The 23,188-nt window shown below is 36.4% G+C and overlaps 1 protein-coding gene across 1 annotated transcript in view; it reads left to right on the top strand.

Moving 5' to 3' along the window:
* The window catches only part of LOC149806308 (laminin subunit alpha-2-like), a 339,640-nt gene that overhangs the window by 288,803 nt on the left and 27,649 nt on the right, over nucleotides 1–23,188 (top strand). Inside the window, exons 56-58 of the mRNA XM_089951256.1 lie at nucleotides 9,671–9,859; nucleotides 18,844–19,167; nucleotides 19,588–19,933. Coding sequence (XP_089807382.1) covers nucleotides 9,671–9,859; nucleotides 18,844–19,167; nucleotides 19,588–19,933 — 859 coding nt within the window. The remainder of the gene's footprint in view (nucleotides 1–9,670; nucleotides 9,860–18,843; nucleotides 19,168–19,587; nucleotides 19,934–23,188) is intronic.

Below are 23,188 nucleotides of genomic sequence, written 5' to 3' on the forward strand. Positions count from 1 at the left end.
AAGATAAACTCGTCATTGACCACATAGACGGGAATAAACTTAATAATTGCATAGAAAATCTACAGGCGATTACTTCTAGTGAAAATAGTTCACGTGGCAATACCGGCGGACGAAGAACACCTAAATCTGTTAAATCGGTAAATTTATCCACCGGCGAGGAAATAACATTCACTTCGATGTATTCCGCCAGTAAATATTTTAGTATCAATCGCGCCTCGGTTCGTTGTGTTATGAAAAAAATAACCAACTCGGCATTTTCCATCAAATTTGACGTACAAATCAAATTTTCTCCATGCCAGTGAATAAATTTATTTACAAAAATAAAACATATTTTTTTTTACTTAAAGATTCAACATTACAATAATGAATGACGAAAATATTGCAATTATGATTGACACCATCGAAAATCTGAAAAATAAAAATATAAAATTATCCGCGGATCTCGACACGGATAAAATTATCTCTGAATATGAACTTATCACGCAGAATAAAATCAATCACAGGTACGTCCTACCATCAGAATATAAATTTATAAAGAACATTCAATCTGCAATGAATCAATCACTAGTACTTGTCGAGGAGGCACAAATTGAGGAGTTTATTGCATTATCTACGATTATCAAAAAGATCAGATCAGAATTATCTGAAGAATATGAATCAAGAAAAGTTATTAGCACACGCACCAGGCAACTAAAAAAGTTAGTAGATGCAACAATTCCTTCTGATTCCGTGCAATTTTCTTGAAATTGTTCAAATTTCTTCGATTCTAACTACCAAACTACCCCTCAAAAATAAGAAAAAGTTGATATTTATTTCACAAAATACAAGAAAAATGCACAAATTTATTGATTTTGAGTACCAATATACCCCTCAAAATGAGGAAATTTGCACATTTGCTGAATTATCCTTATTTTTTTATGTACTAATTTTACTTACTAAGATAATACTTTCACCAATGATATTTATGAAATGTAGCAAAATTGTTCAAATTTATTAATTTAAGTACCAAACTACCCCTCAAAAATAAGAAAAAGTCAATATTTATTTCACAAAATACAAGAAAAATGCACGAATTTATTGATTTTGAGTACCAATATACCCCTCAAAATCAATAAATTCCTAACTTTGCTAAATTATTCTTATTTTTTTACAAACTAATTTTATTTACTAAAATAATATCTTCACTGAATTTTTTTTTTTTTTTACTAAAATGTAACGAAATTGCACAAATTTCTTGATTTTGAGTACCAAACTACCCCTCAAAGATAAGAAAAATGCACAAATTTCCTTGATTTTGACCACCAAACTACCCCTCAAAATGAAGAAATTTGTACATTTTTCCTTGATTTTAGTTAAAAAAAATAAAATTCAGTGAAAATATTATATTAGTAAATAAAATTTATTTATAAAAAATAAGAATAATTTAGCAAATGTGTAATTTTATTGATTTTGAGTACCAAACTACCCCTCAAAATGAAGTAATTCGTGCATTTTTCTTGTATTTTGTGAAATAAATACTAACTTTTTCTTATTTTTGAGGGGTAGTTTGGTACTCAAAATCAATAAAATTGTACAAATTTCTTATTTTTTGCCGTATTTTATTTATTTTTTTATGTCATTTTTTCCCGGTGGACATGATTAAGATTTTACTAATAAATTTATACTTAATGTTTCTCCGCGAATATCAAGTAAATTTCCGGATTGATTCGTTAATTTGAAATTAATTCTCGATAATAATCGATTATGACATCGCAGGTAAAACAGATTGACCGGTTCTTTTACGATCAAAGATCCTGGTGGCGTTGTTGGGGAAAATGAATATAAAATAAATCCTTGCTGTGCTCGTTCTGATACATCTGCGTTAATATTATAACTACCATCAATGATATCTGCGTGAAGATTAACCGCGGTAACATCGGTTATATTCACGATGCCCGGTGAAATATGTCTTCCTAGCCCCGATGGATCATTATCGTGCTTGAGTACTGTCGCTAGCGATAATTTATTCATCCATGCGGCGTGTAATTTCGGAAATAATTCATCAATGGCATCAGTGACGGATTTTCTTAATTCGGGTGCGTTATAACCCGGGAAATTGAAATTTGGTAACGTTTCGTCGGTTAATTTGTATAAACTCATAAAATTATAACTAAAATATCAAAATCTGCCATTTGACTCAGTTTTTCATGATCAAGTTTTAGTTTTTGTCCTACTGCCCCTTCCATCACCGGCGGTTGGTCAATAATTTTTTTTAGTTTTGCATGTTTTCCAGCCAAAATCTGAGTTAGTCACTGATTAATATATTCCATGTCAGATGCAAGCTGATTTAATGCCTCTATGCGAGAAATAATTTTATCGCACAAGGTTGATACATTAAAAATACATTCTTGAAAATATTGCCGTAATAATCGTAGTTGTTTTTCATGTTCTTGACTAATATAATCAAAAAACCTGGTGACGTCGGATACGTATAATTCTGATCGTTCCCCAATCCATTTGATAGTGCGTGGGTCGGGAATCGTTACAACAAATTCTCCATGACCATAAAAAACAAAAACGTAATCATTCTCACCTGGCATCATAATAGCCTCAAAATCATATTTTTTAATTTCATTTAATTTTTCTTTGTATATTGGAATAATTTCATGATAATTCCCCTGTCGCTGACGTAATCAGATTTTTTAGGTTCTGGTTGATCTGGAGGAGGTGGCGGCATATTTTCAGGCCAACCTAATACGGATCTGACCGAAGATTTATAAATATCGACAATATACGGTGATTTTAACTCAACCATCGAAGTTAATGTTGGTTCATGTACGGATATTTTTATACCAGGTTCTTTATTGCCAGTTACATTTATTATCTTATAGGTAAGTTCATCGTTAATTTGTTCGATTTGATAACTACCTGTTGGTAATCCAACTGTGATCCAGTCGGGGCTGCCATCGGGTTTATTCTTATTAGTGAAAACAAGAATATTATTCGATAATAATTGCCCAAATGATTCTGATCTGATATTAGGCCAGCTGTAATAAACACGTAATTGTGATAACGCAATCTCGTCGATAGGTATCGGAGTTGGAAAATTAACATTAAATTCCGGTTTAGTCGAGCTTGCCGATATCATTGTTGTTGTTGGCGGAGTTGTATTTGTTACAATCTGAGATAACTCCGACATTATTTATATTGACAATCTTTAACATTAATGAAAATTCATGATCAGATATAATTCCATCATTAAGACTTTCAGAAAGCAACGATGATAATTTTGTGTACGCGGTCGTTGCTGTATTTAGTTTATCTACATACGAGGCTAATTTCACATTCGTGCATGAAGATATTTTCTTTACGACGATACTAGCAACACCAGCTATAGTTGTTGATGCAGAAACGGCGATAGTTACGATGACCGGAGCCATCATTGTTACCGCGGACAATATTATTCCAACGCCTGCGATAACTGCGCTTGCCGTATAAACAGCTACGTCGATAGCTACTAATCTGCGCTGATATTTTTTTACCTTTGCGGTGAATATATCTACGGATAATTTTAGTGAATCCTGCCATAAACGCGCCTGATTATATCTATAATCAGACATTATTAATTTTGTGTCCAACTAAATGATGAAGGTAATTCAACGATAAATTCCGCGCACCACCAAAATTCGGTCGCCGTTGTTAGTGTTTTATCGAACGGCTCTAACTCAAGTTTTTCTTCGACGTTTTTTCTAGTGAAATATTTAAAAATCCGAGATATCTATCTGTGGAATGCCTCCATTTGTATTTTTTAGATATCATTCTAAATCTCTCCTTGGAAAATATATATATTTGATACAGGCCCGTAATTGGTGCCGTGTAGGTGATTGTATTATTTTTTAGCGTCCATGTTCCTAATCCCGTCTTTGTTGTGAACGTTAAATTTATGATTTGATCCGGCGTTGTTGCTGATGGAATTTTAACGAGGCTTGTCTTGGATATAATTCCGGGAATAAATACGTTGACTCCAGAAAATAAATCAGCTGATTTTTTAATCTCAGCTATTTTTGTATTAATTTCAAGGATTAATACGTTTATTTCATTAACTAAATCAGCGGATCTTTTAATCTCAGCTATTTTTGTGTTAATCTCAACAATTTTTGTGTTAAAATCACGAATTTCTCCATCGTACAATGACATATCAGCTTCATTACGTACTAATGCATTAATGTTAGTTACTAAATTATTCAACGCTGGAACGTCCTCGCTAACTTTCTTGATGTCGTTAAATTCCTTTACATGAGCGTCGTATTCAGTCCGCTTGATTATATCACCAATTTTGACGTTACTTGTTCGTAATTTTCCATGTTGATCCTGAAAGATAGCAACATCGTTAGGATCTATTCCTGTTAACAACAGGAGGTTATTAATATCGTTTTAAGTTGCGTATTTGGATAGATCAATATCAGTTACGCCTTTTTTTACTCTATAGAGTGATCTTCCGTAAATATCAACCATATTTATTGATGTGTATTTAAGTATTGTTTTATGATACGGATTTGTCGTGCGTGAAATTGCATCAAGAACATTAAGTGATTCTGGTCCGCATATCGGTGGATCCATTAGTGTTTGCGTCGGTAACGTTGAGTACCAAACAGGAACTTTTAACTTCGATGTATATTTGAGAAATTCCTCCGGTGGTGCTAATCCATATGAGTCAAAATAAACAGCTTTATGTGGATTTATTGCATAAGCAACCCAATGTGTTCCAGGGCCTGTATTTGAATCGAGATTTATTATTCCGGTTTCGTTAGTGTTTGGTTTGTCAGGAAGATGATCTCGCATAAATACGCCTCTAAAGAATTTTATCTTTCTGCGAGTTGCTTCGCTAGATAGATCTAAATTTGACATCGGAGTTATCGTCGTGCTAGCCTTAGACCGCTTCCCAGATATGTTCCTGGCAATCTCAGGCTGCTTCCCCGTTTTGAGAAAATTTTTTCCATGACCGGATCTAGACGCTCCCGTAATATCGGACCTAGACGCTCCCGTATCATCGGACCAAAACGCTCCCGTAATATCGGGTCTAGATGCTCCCATAACGTCGGACCTAGACGCGCTTGTAACGCCGGACCTAGACGCTCCTGCAACGCCGTACCAAGACTCGCTTGTAATATCGGGCCAATGCACCCCATTGACGCTGAATTTGGACTCAGCGAGATAATCCCGCCTCTTTTTTTTAATCCTTTACCACTAAACAACTTTGATGTTAATCCCCATGGTACGAATGGGAGAAATCCACCCCTTTTTCTTCTTCTACTATATTGTCCTTTCGTTATTTTTTTAAATAATTTATCAATTCCAAATCCTGCCGCACCTGATATTGCGTCTTTTGCTACTAACGGAGCAGCGGCGGCCAATAGCCCTGGAATCGCGGCTAATAAAGGAAAAAATCCGCCAGTTTTAACCATATCCGCAATGGCACCAGGACTAAGGCTAATTTGGACGCCCGAATTCGCTGATTTAGCCCTGATGAAATGACCATGTTGCGTTTTAGTTAACGATAATTTATTTGGTCCACCGTGAAGTTGATTGTTTTTTAACGTTAATTTTACGCTGCTTTTCCTCGCCATTGAGGATTGAAGCCTTTTTGCTTGACCCGGAGTCAAGGTTGCACTAACGTGATCATATGGCATTATATTAATTCATTGATCTAAATTACATTCTTTCTACGGGCGCATCAATGACTCTCATTCTGCCGCTAATTCCTTCTAAAATCATTGTTCTATCGCTGAGTATTACCGCGTATGCTCTATGGTTTATATTATTTGTATTAATTCTGGCCTTGAAGTGTATATCTACGACGGATTGTTTTACCAAATCAAGATGTTCTAGTGAAAAATAATAGATAGGATAAAGTGTATTAAAATCTAACTGTGATATTTGTAATCCTGTATCTATATTTTGATCCCTTCCCATGAAACTTAGTATGCGATAATACGCGCGAGCCGTCGAAAGAGTTGCGAAATCAATCGATATTTCCTCAGTTGGCTCTTGTTGTCCGTTTATCCTCAATGATATATTTGTTGCGCCAACTCCATCAAATATCATATGACTACGAATTTGGGTGGTTCTATCTGCATTTTGAAGAACAATGAAGATATGTCTTGGGGCAGAGACGCCTTGCTGGGCCGCAATACGCCAGGTAAAAATACCGTTGATATTTACGTCGATAGAATCCGTCGATGTTGTTAGCCATGACATAATTGATTTACCACCTTGTTCCATGAATGATATTAATTTTTCTTCTTCATATATCGACGGCGTTATCACTGACATCCAGATAGTAAATTTAGTTAATGTTACTTTACCGGCGTCACCTAATACTTGCCCAATGGCGCGATCGCTACCATTTCGAACGAAGGTAATTGTGTGTTTCGCTCTGTAAATAACCTTTGTAAAATGCCTACAGAATCCAAATACGTGCGATAATGGAATTGCGCAGGAGAAATTTCTCGCTCCACCAGTCAGCATAGTTCTTCGTGTATTAAATCCAAGGTTGTATTGGTCATTAAATTTTTTTACGATAGTAAAATCGGCGTTATCAGCTGGCCTGGCTTCGTGTCTATTATCATTGGGTTGTACACCAACAGTACCGGCGGTTGCCGTCATAACTATATTAACGTGTTGTATATGATCGGGATGATCCGAGTTATCTTTAGTAAACATCATACTAGGACCCGCCGATCTGGTAAAACCGTCCGAGTATCTTGCTATTCCCACAATTGTGGTAGCAATATCAACGTCACTAGTAATTGATTCAATTTCTCTCCCATCAATCATGTATGTGGCGCTCTTGAATAACGCCATGATGCCGTTATTGACAAATCCAATCTTGAAATCATCCAGATAGTTGGTATTATCTGTCTTTGTAATTTTTCCGGTGACTTCGATAAATGCCTCGGACGGAAGAAAATATCTAGTCGTGTCATGAATTTGAACTTCAACACGATTGTCCGTATTAGGATCAACTGCGAAGTATGAATAATATTGATAATCGTGCACCGAAGTGTCCTTACTTACAGGTTCGTCCATGTCAAAAGCTTCGTTAGATGCCCGTGCAAACATTTATTATAAAGATTATCTTCTAAAACGAAGACCGCTACCCGATATGAAACTCGTATTTGCTATTTCTTGACGCGCTATTTCCTTATTGACCTCCTTATTAATTTCTTTATTAACTTCCTTGTTAACTTCCTTGTTAACTAATTCTGCTAATTTCTGATTTGCCGCACCATTTATTATCTTGCCGACGTCGCTAGGCATTACGTCCATGCTAGGTAATACGACCGGCGCAGGTGGCGGTTTTTTCTTTCCGAAACCTAGCAATTTTGATATTTTACCTCACAGATAATTAAATCCTTTACTAGCTACATCACCAATACCAGAGACAACCGTTTCGCCTATTTTTCCTATGGCTTTCATTCCAAGTTGTTTAGCGATAGGTCCGATTTTAGGAGCGACTCTCGTAAAAAAAACTCACAATGGAATCGCCCAATCCGTTACCATGAACGTATTTATATACAGGTAATCTAGAGTTCACTACGCGAACCTGAGCTGGTCTGCGTCGATATTTATGAACTATCATTATTTATTTACTATGATCTAATCGATTAGTTCGTCGACGAGTTCCCTATATTCGTGAACGTTCATGATGCCACCGCGAAATAATCGCTGACAAATATCCGAGGCTTCAGTGATTATTTCGTGAGAGTTATTTCCGGCTCGTTTTCCTCCAACAAGTACTTCCAGTCTAGATACATCGTTAACAACGTTATCGGGGCAAACTGTGTTATAACCACTACCGGTGGCGCTAGGTGATTGTGTTGGGGAAGAGGATTTTTCTTTTTCTTTTGCAATTTTTATTTGTTCTTGAATAACAAATTTTCTAAATTCTTTATAATCTGGATCGTTGAGATTAATAACTTCTTTTCTATACGCAAAATATACAGCCGGAATCCAATTATGAACCGATACTTTATCAATATAGCCCTTTTTTAGGTATTTTTCCTTTTTGTCGTATCCAAAAATAGCTAAATTATTTGCGGTCCATATATCTGTTAAAGTATCTAATGTACTTTTTAGAAACATATGTTTAGGGTCCCACCTGTTTATTGTTGATTGCTCTGGTGGAAGATCTTTTTCTTCTTGTAATCGCTTAGCTTTTTCTTCTGCTTTTTGCAGTTGCTCTTCTTCTTCTTCTTCTGTCATTTTTCCGCGCAACCGACTAGCTTCTTCGTCTTGCTTTTTTTGATATATTTTTTCTTTGAAATTTATATAATCCTGATCGTCGATATTAACAGGTTTTCTCCTGGAGGCAAAATATACGGCTGGAGTCCAATCGTTTTCTTTTATTTTATCAACATATTCTGGTTTTAGAAAATCTTGTTTGAAATCAAAACCAAACCTGGCAATACCAATTAATTCATCTTCATCCTCAAAAAATTTAAGGGCTTTTTCGTTAAAATATTTGTGAGGAAAAAGTTGAGATGTTTCCTTTTGGGGTTCTGGTGTTATTTTTCACTCAATTTTTACAGGCGGAGGTCCCTTAAGTGAAGGTGGTAACGTTTTTTGTGATGAATATTTATTAACCAAGTCAATAAACATAATATAATCAGGATCATCGCCTTTGACCGATTTGACGCCTTTATATGCATAATATATCCATCTAGCCCACTCACCACGAGATACACCTTCGGCATATCCAGGTTTCATAACCTTTCTTCGCCGACTGATATCGAAATTTTCTACGGTGAATTTAACTACTTCGCTTGGCTCCATGGTTTTTATACAATCAATAGTTTCGTCAGTAAATTTATCAGCTCCGGAAATTCCATCAACAGCTCCTTTTTCTTCTTCCTCCATTGCTTGCGTAGCTATTTCGGCAGCTACTGGCCTAGGTACCGGTCTAGTTTGTTCCTCAATTTGTCTTAATACAGGAAGAATTCCACGTTTTCTTACTTCAGTATCTTCAATATCACCGAATACTACTCGTTCAGTCGTTTCAGTAACAGGCTTAAATAATTCCGAAGATAATTCACCAAATCCACGTTTTGCGTCTTCATATGCTCGAATTTTTCTCTTAAGAGATTGTCTTATGGGAATATATGTCTTTAGAGCGGCTAATCTTTCTCGTGCTAATCTAGCGGAATGTGGTTCTCCAACGCTCATTATTATTTGCATATGAATAATTTCAATTTGTTTCCAAAAACGATTTGTCCCGGCGCTGATGTTTTTATGTACACACGAAAATCAAGGGTCTGAAAAACACCAAAATAAGGCCCCGTAGCAGCCCTTAAAAGTGAAAATAAAGACTTCACCGAAATTATTTCTCGTAGAAAGGTTTATTTTCAGCGGAAATTAAGGTCTGCGAATCCCTTCTGCTGCTTATTTAATTTTTAATGTGAATGATAGCATTTATTCCATACATATAAAGAATCTAGATTATTAGTATTTATTTATTATTGACCACACAGGTGAAACATTAAAATAATTGCTGTGTTATACTTACATTGTTAATCAATCAGTTCAACCATGGCTAGTTAATAAATAATTGAGTACCAAATCGAAATTAAACAAGTTATCAGATTTCAAAATCAGTTAGTTTAGTTCGTTAAGGAATCATTTATACTTTCAGACTTGTGTTGTTTATGGACGATGAGAAGGTAGCAGATGGCAGTCTTCATTCTGGGACAACCAGTATCAATGTGAGGGAGGATGGGGGACTGTATCTGGGAGGGGTTCCTGAGGGGATCAACATTGACAGCATGGCTAGTACAACAAAGTCACTTAATGGATGCATCAGTGATGTTGTCATTAATGGAAGGTATGGCCTACTTTTGCTCCCCTGGCCACCAATACTAAAAACATATATTTTAAATAACTACTCAAAAGAAATAGACTGAAATTGTTACAATGCACCTTGACATGAAGGTCTTGAAATATACTTTTTTTAAATGATGCTCATCAGCCAACAAATATATATATACTTGGTTACTATAAATAGAAAACCTTTGAAATGTGTCTTCTCAAAAACTGCTGAACAGAATGTGGACAAATTTGGTAGAAAGCATCATAGCATGAGGGTTTTACAAATGGTGCTGACTGATGATCAAATGTGGCTGCGGTTACTAAGAATAGACTCAATATAAAATAAATAATGAAATATGAACATCAGTTTCACATGTGATCATTCCATGTTGCATTTTGATGCACCGTTTTATTAAAAAGTGGCATAAACTCATGGGTCTTGATATTGTGCATCTTTTAATTACAACATTTACACAACACATATGTATACTTACCAACACATATGTATACTTGCCAACACATATGTATACTTACAAACACTGATTATTGTGGACAGGAAACTTTGTGGTGAATCTTATTGTTAACTGTTGTGAATTGAATTAAATATACATATCATAAAAATAACTCCATTGAACTAATTCTTTTATACAATCAGTAGGGCCTCGCAAAAAAATCCTTACTATCTACAGTCAAATCCATAGGAAAAGGCCAAACTGGCTTTTGTAGATAGGTGACCTATGTATGCAGGCTCACATTTCAAAATTTGTTTTTGAACAAATACCATACACCAAAATATAATAATAACAATAATAATAATAATTCTCACTTTAATCCACTCTATAACTTAAATCAGCACTGACCCTTACAAAAATCACTGTTTTTCTGAGCTCCATTACAAAACACTAATTTCACTGCCAATCGAGAGCTTATGTATGACTATGAAACAGAGGACTGGCTCCAGCTTGTGTAAATTAGGCTTAGAAATGGCTGTTCACATTTTAAATAATATTATCATTAACCATATACTCAGCTCACCGAAATATAAAGACAGTTTATGCAAAAGTCCATTGATGAATAGGGAATCAAAAGAAGTCTTGTATGACTATTCTTAGTAACATAGGGATCTAAACTTCACCTTCTTTACAAACAAGTTTTTAAGTATTGAATGACCCAGGCTCTAATGAAAAGGGATTTAACTCTATTACAATTATTTTAGTTGTAGATGACTTTAGTTCACAGGAAGTTTAACACCTATATCTTTCCCACTGGTACAAAAGACAACTTCCATTTCTGCTGCAATAGCATGGCTGTTTAACCAACCATCCAACAAACAGATTACTTCGACCCTCTACCCTAATAATAAAAACTGACTCACTTTCAAATTTAACATGTTGACACCTTCAGGTTACACTTAAAATGGAATATGATGAATACAAGCAAGATTAGAAATGTTTGTACATCAAATCGCATGATATGCTTTTATCCAAACAACACATTCTGCCAGAGTTTAGCATACATACGGTGAGAAATTATTATTAATGTCTCCAGTGACTGCTTAATTCTTTACTTCATAGAGTGTATGGCCTTTTAGCCCTTCGATACACATGTAGCAGAGTTACCCAGTGCAGTGCGCTATAAATAGAACACATGTTACCTATTCGACTCCATACACATAGGCCTGCCTGTTAACTGTTATGTAGTGTATGTTATGTTTAACAGCAATTTTAACCATTTTGTATTTCTGGTAGACATCTATTATGTACGGAAACATGTGAGAGTAAAGTCTGATCATTATAGCTGTGTAATTATTTTTCATGGAAGAATTTTGTATGTGCTTTAAAATATTGAGCGAACTCATTCACCTTCAAGTCAGTGAAACCATGCGACCAACCTTAGCTGCCATTTCTCATACTCGAAATTTACAAGTTCTTTGTCTGTGTCTGCATCACTAAGTCATCTGAATTTGATAATTTATAAAAACTAATTGATGCCTACATCAATATCAGAGCCTTTTCTAAGTTATTGAATCTTTCATAGTTGTGATTCCAATTATAAAAACTCCGTATGTACTGGACAAAATCCATGACCTCCATTTTGGAGAGTGGAAAATATGGCTAAGTTACTTTAAATAGCAGATTTTGCCAAGAGCATAAACAGCGACCACATTATCTGACATAATGGTCATTCAAAGCAATGAATGTAGTATCTAATAGGGGGTTTTCCCCAATGGTGGCACTACGAAAACCGTCTCAAAATGGCTAATGTTTACAGAACGATGCTTGTATGCGAATTGGGCAGAGGCATCCAAAGGCACTTGTATGTGAATTGGGTAGAGGCGTCCAAAGGCACTTATATGCGAATTGGGTAGAGGCGTGCAAAGGCACTTGTATGCGAATTGGGTAGAGGAGTCCAAAGGCACTTGTATGCGAATTGGTTAGAGGCATCCAAAGGCACTTGTATGCGAATTGGGTAGAGGCGTCCAAAGGCACTTATATGCGAATTGGGTAGAGGCGTGCAAAGGCACTTGTATGTGAATTGGTTAGAGGCATCCAAAGGCACTTGTATGCGAATTGGTTAGAGGCATCCAAAGGCACTTGTATGCGAATTGGGTAGAGGCGTCCAAAGGCACTTATATGCGAATTGGGTAGAGGCGTGCAAAGGCACTTGTATGCGAATTGGGTAGAGGAGTCCAAAGGCGCTTGTATGTGAATTGGGTAGAGGTGTCCAAAGGCACTTGTATGTGAATTGGGTAGAGGCGTCCAAAGGCACTTGTATGCGAATTGGGTAGAGGCGTCCAAAGGCACTTATATGCGAATTGGGTAGAGGCGTGCAAAGGCACTTGTATGCGAATTGGGTAGAGGAGTCCAAAGGCGCTTGTATGTGAATTGGGTAGAGGTGTCCAAAGGCACTTGTATGTGAATTGGGTAGAGGCGTCCAAAGGCACTTGTATGCGAATTGGGTAGAGGCGTCCAAAGGCACTTATATGCGAATTGGGTAGAGGCGTGCAAAGGCACTTGTATGCGAATTGGGTAGAGGAGTCCAAAGGCGCTTGTATGTGAATTGGGTAGAGGTGTCCAAAGGCACTTGTATGTGAATTGGGTAGAGGCGTCCAAAGGCACTTGTATGCGAATTGGGTAGAGGCGTCCAAAGGCACTTATATGCGAATTGGGTAGAGGCGTGCAAAGGCACTTGTATGCGAATTGGGTAGAGGAGTCCAAAGGCGCTTGTATGTGAATTGGGTAGAGGTGTCCAAAGGCACTTGTATGTGAATTGGGTAGAGGCGTCCAAAGGCACTTGTATGCGAATTGGGTAGAGGCGTCCAAAGGCACTTATATGCGAATTGGGTAGAGGCGTGCAAAGGCACTTGTATGCGAATTGGGTAGAGGAGTCCAAAGGCGCTTGTATGTGAATTGGGTAGAGGTGTCCAAAGGCACTTGTATGCGAATTGGGTAGAGGAGTCCAAAGGCGCTTGTATGTGAATTGGGTAGAGGTGTCCAAAGGCACTTGTATGTGAATTGGGTAGAGGCGTCCAAAGGCACTTGTATGCGAATTGGGTAGAGGCGTCCAAAGGCACTTATATGCGAATTGGGTAGAGGCGTGCAAAGGCACTTGTATGCGAATTGGGTAGAGGAGTCCAAAGGCGCTTGTATGTGAATTGGGTAGAGGCATCCAAAGGCACTTGTATGCGAATTGGGTAGAGGCGTCCAAAGGCACTTGTATGTGAATTGGGTAGAGGCGTCCAAAGGCACTTGTATGTGAATTGGGTAGAGGCGTCCAAAGGCGCTTGTATGTGAATTGGGTAGAGGTGTCCAAAGGCACTTGTATGTGAATTGGGTAGAGGCGTCCAAAGGCACTTGTATGTGAATTGGGTAGAGGCGTCCAAAGGCACTTATATGCGAATTGGGTAGAGGCGTGCAAAGGCACTTGTATGCGAATTGGGTAGAGGAGTCCAAAGGCGCTTGTATGTGAATTGGGTAGAGGCATCCAAAGGCACTTGTATGCGAATTGGGTAGAGGCGTGCAAAGGCACTTGTATGTGAATTGGGTAGAGGCGTCCAAAGGCACTTGTATGCGAATTGGGTAGAGGCATCTAAAGGCTCTCGTATGTGAATTGGGTAGAAGCATCCAAAGGCACTTGTATGTGAATTGGGTAGAGGCGTCCAAAGGTGCTTGTATGCGAATTGGGTAGAGGCATCCAAAGGTACTTGTATGCAAATTGGGTAGAGGCGTCCAAAGGCACTTGTATGCGAATTGGGTAGAGGCGTCCAAAGGCACTCGTATGTGAATTGGGTAGAGGCATCCAAAGGCGCTCGTATGGTAGAGGCATCCAAAGGCACTTGTATGCGAATTGGGTAGAGGCATGCAAAGGCACTTGTATGTGAATTGGGTAGAGGCATGCAAAGGCACTTGTATGTGAATTGGGTAGAGGCGTCCAAAGGCACTTGTATGCGAATTGGGTAGAGGCATGCAAAGGCACTTGTATGCGAATTGGGTAGAGGCATGCAAAGGCACTTGTATGTGAATTGGGTAGAGGCGTCCAAAGGCACTTGTATGCGAATTGGGTAGAGGCGTCCAAAGGCACTTGTATGCAAAAAGGCACTTGTATGCGAATTGGGTAGAGGCATCCAAAGGCACTCGTATGCGAATTGGGTAGAGGCATCCAAAGGCACTTGTATGCGAATTGGGTAGAGGCATCCAAAGGCACTTGTATGCGAATTGGGTGGAGGCGTCCAAAGGCACTTGTATGCGAATTGGGTGGAGGTTTCCAGAGGCACTTGCATGAGGTAAAGGGTTAAGGCAGTGAGAAGTTATTATCAGTGGTCTCCAATGACTGCTTAAGGCAGTGAGAAATTATTGTTTGGTTGTTCAACACATGACACCATTGGGGGTGGGACACACCCAAGTCCAATAGCTTATCAGCTCAAAAACAAAATGGCAACTGAATTTGGAAAGAAGGTGACTATTATTTGCAATACACGACATTTCTAAATGAAATTTGCTGGTGATAACAATTAGACTGGCCATTGTGACCAGGTGATCACAATACAAAGCTGATTGTGGATAAGTTTGACTGTACTCTGATGGGGAAAAATCAACTTTCTGCTGTAATAAGCATTTATTTAGCTTTTTGGTATGTGTCACTGACTCACAGTGCACAATAGAATCACTTGTACTGTTTAGAATGATTTAGTCAAACCTGCCGTAAAGGTCACCTCTGTTAAGCAAGCACCTGCCTCAAGCAGTCACTTTTCTGAGTTCCCTTGCAACAAGTTTACCCCTATTAAGTAGCCATTTCTTCATTTCCCAGAGGTTTGACTGTACTGTATTATAAAGGTTCCTGGGGAGCTGTCATCACTGAAGTAGATCATGTTATTACAGTTTGTGTCAGTGGTAGATCTTTGTTATTACAGTTTGTGTCAGTGGTAGATCTTTGTCATTACAATTTGTGTCAGTGGTAGATCTTTGTTATTACCTTTTGTGTCATTGGTAGATCTTTGTTATTACATTTTGTGTCAGTGGTAGATCTTTGTCGCTACAGTTTGTGTCATTGGTAGAGCTTTGTTATTACATTTTGTGTCAGTGGTAGATCTTTGTCATTACAGTTTGTGTCATTGGTAGATCTTTGTTATTACATTTTGTATCAGTGGTAGATCTTTGTTATTATATTTTGTGTCAGTGGTAGATCTTTGTCGCTACAGTTTGTGTCAGTGGTAGAGCTTTGTTATTACATTTTGTGTCAGTGGTAGATCTTTGTTGTTACAGTTTGTGTCAATGGTAGATCTTTGTTATTACATTTTGTGTCAGTGGTAAATCTTATGTCATTACAGTTTGTGTCAGCAGTAGATCTTTGTCATTACATTTTGTGTCAGTGGTAGATCTTTGTCATTACATTTTGTGTCATTGGTAGATCTTTGTCATTACATTTTGTGTCATTGGTAGATCTTTGTTGTTGCAGTTTGTGTCAGTGGTAGATCTTTGTTGTTGCAGTTTGTGTCAGTGTTTCTTTTGTCATTAAATTGTGTTCCTTTCTACCAGCTAAACATTCAGTGTACTCTAATTTTGTTTCTTATTTCTATCTAATTTCACCCTTTTCTACTGATGATAAATTAGCAAGTAATCTTGAATTGTAATTTTTTTCCGTAATTTTTTTTTACTTTTTTAAAATAAATCTTTATAATTTTTTCAACTTAATTTAACCCATTTCTTTGTAGATACTGGTAATAATTATAAGAAATAGAAAGGTAAACCCTTCTCTGGTAGTTTCATGTTCTTTGAATATTTGTTGGTAATTTGTGTGCCATATATACATGTCTATAAAACAAGTTCAACTGCAAAGTGCACAGACCTAGATCTGCTGGTGCATAATGTGCTGACATATATGGGTCTGTGCAGTTCAGATTAATCAGTAGAACAAACATTACAGACCCTGATTTGCTGGACTGGTGTATTATGCTATGGCAGATCAGAATCTTTATTTTGTGCAGTTTGCCTCAACTTATAAGTGTGTACATAAGGTACTTTTTGTAATGACTTTTACAATAAATACTGTTTATACCAATGTTTGCATTGAGTGAAATAAGTTATGAATAATGCCAGTAAGTTATGTACTTCCAAAACATTACATGTACCATCAAAAGAGAGGTGTTCAGAATGCCCACTTTGGAATAAAAAAATTTGAAATTAGTGCACAACCCAAATTTTATTTTTTTAGGTAAATAAAAACTTCTTTTTAGGTACCTAAAAACTTCTTTTTAGGTAAATAAAAACTTTTTAGGTAAATAAAAACTTCTTTTTAGGTACATAAAAACTTCTTTTTAGGTACACAAAAACTCTTTTTAGGTACATAAAAACTTCTTTTTAGGTACGTAAAAACTCTTTTTAGGTACATAAAAACTTCTTTTTAGGTACATAAAAACTTCTTTTTAGGTAAACAAAAACTTCTTTTTAGGTATGTAAAAACTCTTTTTAGGTACATAAAAACTTCTTTTTAGGTACATAAAAACTTTTTAGGTACATAAAAACTTCTTTTTGGTACATAAAAACTTCTTTTTAGGTACATAAAAACTTCTTTTTAGGTACATAAAAACTTCTTTTTAGGTACATAAAAACTTCTTTTTAGGTAAATAAAAACTCTTTTTAGGTACATAAAAACTTCTTTTTAGGTAAATAAAAACTTCTTTTTAGGTACATAAAAACTTCTTTTTAGGTATATAAAAACTTCTTTTTAGGTAAATAAAAACTTCTTTCATCATTATGATGATTTTTTCCCCAGTTTGACATCTACCAGAATAAAAATTTTGATAAAAGTAATGATGGTTTTCAGAATACTAAAAAAAAGAAAGGGTTTCTTTTCAGTGATTTTTCTAACAGAATTTCTGTGTGGTATTGATGCTGTTCTGTGATGTATTTTTTCAACAGCTTTTTTTTATGCACAGCTGTGTAAATGGGTCAAAGTAAATTAATGGAAAGTGCCTCAAAACACATGATGCAGAACACAACAAAGGCCCTCCAAACACATGATGCAGAACACAAAGTTTCCAACAAAGGGTTGCATGGTTGCAGGCATGCCAAGAAGAGAGACATGATCGTTGACATTTTACTTGCATTCTATATGAATCTGACCTATGTTTGAAATAAAAAAAAGAAGGGAATCAAGAAATATAGAATATTTTTCTTAAAAGGTGAAGGAAAATGCATAAAGGTAGACCTGAGACTGTCGTATCACTTACCACTGAATTATTCAGTATGATGGTTGAAGTAATATCTATGGTCAGTGGTCAAGTTTAGATGTACAAGTCAAAATATTTCCTCTAGGCCACTTGTAACTTGTACAGTTTCCATGATTCAAATACATCTGATGTCATGGGAGGGGGGGGGCAGTGCATTGTGAATAGTCATTGTTCTGCTGTTGTTGAGTGTTAAGTTTCTCTTTTTGTTTTCTCATCTTGTGTGTTATTCAGCATGGGAAGGAGGTATGCCATTGGTGGATGTTCTTAGTGACACATATTTTTAAAAAATCATGTTCAAGTCGCAAGGTGGAGAGAAAGAGAATAGAGATCAGTCTCAGAAAAATGTGCTCAAAGATATCAAGTTATGGCTGAAAGTGAATTTCATTATTTTAATTAACAATGTTTGTGAAAAGATGTAAAAAACAACAACACACAATAACTGAGAAAAGGACAGAATGAATCAAACAGAACAGGTTTAAAGTTGGGGCCTAAGTTAGTATATGCATGCAGTCTCAATATTTCAAACATAGAATATAAAAAACTATTGATTTTATTATCAAGTAAAATTCAGATGAAGCTGACAGTCCTAAAACATTCCTTTCATGAAGAGAGAGGGTCCTATATGCAAAATTGCCAAAGACAGACAACTATAGTAACAGATGAATTCAAGGCAGAGGTGGATGGGTGGCTTAACCCTGCCTACCCAAACTTTACATACAATTTTTAATCTTGGGGGTCACCTGGTCCCTGGATTGGGAGATTAGTCTAGGAATGATGACAATTTTCCAACATTATTTATTATTCATTTCAGCATTACATATCGGATGGTCAGTGATAGCCCTAAAAGGAGGAAATAGACCTATAAGTGAATAAAAATGGTAATCAGTTGAAATATACACAATAAACAGTATGTTTGCAAACCAAAAAGCAATATTGGTACTGTTGTTGACTATTATGAATTTTATGGACAGTTCCCTCACCAGTGTTATAAGCTGATACATGCACATCAGATTTTTTTTAAAAAGTCACTCACCTGTTTCCATAGTGGTCACAATTTAGTGGTCAATAAATAGCCATATTGCCTGGTCAAGGTTTTGCCATGAAATGTCTTACAAATTTGGATTCCTGATTATAGTATGTAGCACTCAGGTCTACCTTTAAGTGTTTTAAAACCATTCACTTGAGAATATAATGATAATGAAAACAATTACAGTGATGATGATGATAAAGTCATCAGAAAGAACAATTTTTGTGCAACACTTTTCTTTCAGAATGTTGGACATAAGCCAGCCTTCACAGTATGAGAGAGCAGACATTGGTCGCTGCTTATTGCAGGAACGAATCTCCAACCAAAGAGAGAACATTCCACCACAATCACTGACATCTAGGCCCTCCAAAACAATGTCTGGACCACAAGATATCCGAAATGTGGGCACCCAAACAAAAAAGACACCCATAACACCAAGATCTGCTATAGAAGGGCCCTGTTTTGGAACAGGGCACTATCAGTATGAAAAAGTGGGAGCGATTACTTATGGTGACACACGAACCCAATACCACAAAGTTAATGTTACCAGGAGAGAGATCAGGAAAAAGTTAGTTGCTATGATTAACTTTGAATGTTTTTTTTAAAAAAAATTGTACTCTCCTTATATTTGATGAAGTTAGGCTTTTATTCTTCACTTTTTCATGTTTGAATTTATGTAGTATTGTTTAAAACTTTTAAACCTTGAATTTTGAATAATTCATCAATAGTTATTTAAATCTTTCAAGTCGTACCTGTATATAGACTGTTGGAGAATGGAGATTAATGTATAATTAAATATGTCTCTGTGTCCAAATTTTTGGTTTCACTATTGAGTACAAGAGGTATCATATTTTGTATTAAGGGTATGTTGGTGTACACAGCTGGTAGATGGAGTGACAGACAGACAGAGACACAGACAGAGAAATGTGTATGAAGAGAGTTAGATAAATGACCACAGTTAATATTCTTTATTTTCCTAAATTTTTAGATTTGAGATTAGCTTTGACTTCCGCACATACTTTGAGTATGGAGTGCTCATATTCATGACCAATAAAAAGAAACAGAATTACTTGACTACTCAGCTGAAACAAGGTCAGATCGAGGTGGCATATTATGATGGAGAGACTACAAAGAGCATTCTTTCAGGACAGACAGTTCGGTACCTGGCTGATGGAAACTGGCACTCAGTCCAGATTAGCAAGACTGGTGGAGTAATTTCCCTTACGGTGGATAAGGCTGGGGCAGTGACTGGGAGTATAAAAAAGACACTTGATATTGGCCCCCCATTGTATGTTGGAGGACTTCCAATTGACTTTGTCCCCCAGAATGGATTGGTAGGTGTAGTATGACCTTAATGTAGGCTCAGAAGTTGATTGTACTGTTACAGTGCTTATTTTTGGCATGGTGTCACAAGTTGGTTGTACTGTTACTGTGCTTATTTTTGACATGGTGTCAAAAATGTTTGTTCATTGTTGGCTTTATTTTAAATAGATTGAACTCATAAGCATTGGAATTTGACATATAACTTGTTATAAGGGTAAAGCAAATTTAAAAAAAACTGCATTTATATTAGCAAGGGATTCGGAAATTCTGGTGGCTTTTGACAGAAAGGTTTGCCCCCACTCCCACCCCCCCAACAACAAATCATTCAAAGGAAATGTAACAGGTTGTAACAAATAGGTGAGAAGAGTATACACCTCTCACACGAAAACTTGTGCACAATGGGGTCCACAAAAAAATAGACTGAACCTTGTGGGGGGGGGAGCAGCATTAGGGAACTGGGCTGTTTGTTGACTGAATCCTCATTTTACAATCTTGTTGATAATAATTTTTAATAACGCACCTTTTCTAATGAAGTTTTAAATAACACTTATTTTCAAAATGTCCAACATATGAAAGATCATTCCAACTGGTTTCAACAACCATCACATGTACGCAAAAAATCTGTGTATTACATCACTGCTTTTTGTTTTCTAGATGAGTCTGGTTCCTGTAGTGGTGTTTAATATTATCCTGCCAGATTGGGAGTCCCCAGAGCAGGGAACTAGACTGTTGATACACCACCAAACAAGATTCCTTTTTTTCAAAAACATGCAACATTTTTTCGTGAGACAATCACCTACGTCGAAACTAAATTTTTGTATTGTTCAATATGTACAGTATTGATGTGGTGATTTCATTGGAAGTAATAATGAAACTTCTTATCATCTTTGAGGATATCTCTAAGTGCCAGTTCAAGAATTCTCTGAAACTCACTTGCCCACAATGGTCTGTATCTGTAAAATCAAGCTCTTTATTTTATGAAGTATTCATTTTGCTTGGCTGCCTTGTTATCTTTGATCACAGTTATGAAAGAGTTGGTAAGTTTAAGGTTGTTTATGTTACATACACAATAACATTTATGTGTTCGATTGATCAAATGAAGTGAGTTCACCTGACATACGACCAGTGCCACTAGATTTAAATTTTTAGGATTTTTGTGGTTTTTAACTTCACTTTTATTCCATCTCCTTTATTGGATTCAAAAGACGTGATTAATGTGGCAATACAAAGGAGGCCAGCTTTTAATTCAGTGCAACAATACAACAGATACTTCCAGAAATCAGATATCAAAACACGGACAGCACTTAATTAGGTTCTCAGAGAAATGCTCGCAGACATAGCTATTATGGTAGATTGATGCATTTTGTGTTTAATTACAAGAGGACACATTGCATTTACGATGATTACACTTAAAAGGAACTAAAAATTATAACTAGAACACAAATTTCAATTGATACAAAAAATTATTTCATTTGTATTTATTTATTAAAGTACTGCCTCCACTTGGCATGACATTTTCATTGATCAAAATTTCCTTACTTTTAATTAATTGCAGTGTACTAGGAATGTCATTTGGAAAGAAAACATAAAAAGTTGTATGACCTATTTTTAAATTTGATATTTCTTAGTGTTGATTAAAATTTCCAGGTCCTAATTAGCGTTTTTGATGATAAAACGAGCAATACATCAATGTTTCATTTTGATCGTGAGTTTCTTCAAGTTCAACAAATAGGAATCAATTTTTAGGGTATTTTCTGGTTTAAAAAAATGAGAGCCACGCCTGACCCCATGTTATAAGCTGATTCACGAGTTATCAGGGCACGAGTTATTGAGGGAATGGTGTACCTGATTATTAAATGTACTGGAAAATGTGTCATTTTCAGTTTTAGTTTTGCTGCTGCTTTTGTATTAGTAGTGTCCTTCCATGATTAACAGGTTTCCTCAAATTAATAATTTATAAAGAATCATTTTTGTCTTTCAATACACTAGGTTATAGAATTTCACCAAACAACAGTATTTTCTTCCACTCTTCTATTTTTTAAAATTATTTATTAATTGACAAAATGTAGACTTAAAAATATATAACACTTGATAGACAGGCGTTTCTGGTAAAGTCAGATGGGTAAGTTTATTTGATCTGGTCCCCAAACCATCTTTAAAATATGAACAGAAATGTATATTGTTGCAAGCATCTTTCTTAATTTGGGTCTTGACTTTATAATTATTCTTTCAAAGATAAGCTTTGCTGACACGCTGCAATTCAATTTAGATTAATTTGTTGTTATTTCGGGTTTAACATCATTTCTCAGTGCATAATATGGTGGCCAGTATAACTGGCCGAGGAAGAACCCTGGAAAATCCCGGTAAGAACCACCAACCCATGGGAAGGTACTGGCAAGCTTTCTCACAAGCTGAGCTCAAGACTTGAACCCATGTGGACAGAGGTCAGATGGCAGTGATCGGTAACGGCGAATGCTTTAGACCACTTGGCCACCCAAGAGCTCCCAATTTAGACTTGTTAAATTATAGGGTTTTTCACCTCCTTTGTTGTTTTGGCATTAGAGAATTTTAACAGTTGGGACCAAATAAACTTAATGACACCTCTGTTGATCGTCCAGCAGAGGAAGAATGTGTACACTTGACCTAATCACCTTTGAAATAAGCCTTGTCAGTGACACTTTCATTGATTGTCCATCAGTGAAGTAATCTATAAACTAGACCTAATGACCTTTGAATTTTACTTTATTAAAATGTTTATTTCACAGTTTAATGGATAAACCAATCCAATAAATTTGTGTACAATGACTTTTTAGATCTTCTATGACTGATGTCCTGTTGTTGTGCAATCAGAACCTTAAATCTGTCCAACATACTTGTCAAATAGTGACTTCCAGATCTCTGATATTATTCTGTTAGATTGGAAATGATGGACTTAAATGTAAAAGTAAAATTATCAGGTTGATAATGCTCGTGACATGTGATTGTATATTGAATTTTATATTATTACGGTCCCAGTTAGCTGCAGTAATATTTCCACTGATGTTAAGATTCTATGTTAAAAGTTTTGAAAGTCATACATCTTCTAAATAAGTTGGTATATTCAGCTGAACCACTCCGGTGGCCTAGTGGTTAGAGCATCTGCCTCAAATGCAGGAGGTCACGGGTTTGATCCCTGGCCAAGTCATACCAAAGACTTATAAAAATTGTACTAATAGCTGTCTCGCTTGGCGCTCAGCATTAAGAGGTTAGTGTTAGAACTGGTCGGC

The sequence above is a fragment of the Sinohyriopsis cumingii genome, chromosome 1 (genome assembly GCF_028554795.1).
Source record: "Sinohyriopsis cumingii isolate HCF-2022 chromosome 1, ASM2855479v2, whole genome shotgun sequence".
Taxonomy (NCBI): domain Eukaryota; kingdom Metazoa; phylum Mollusca; class Bivalvia; order Unionida; family Unionidae; genus Sinohyriopsis; species Sinohyriopsis cumingii.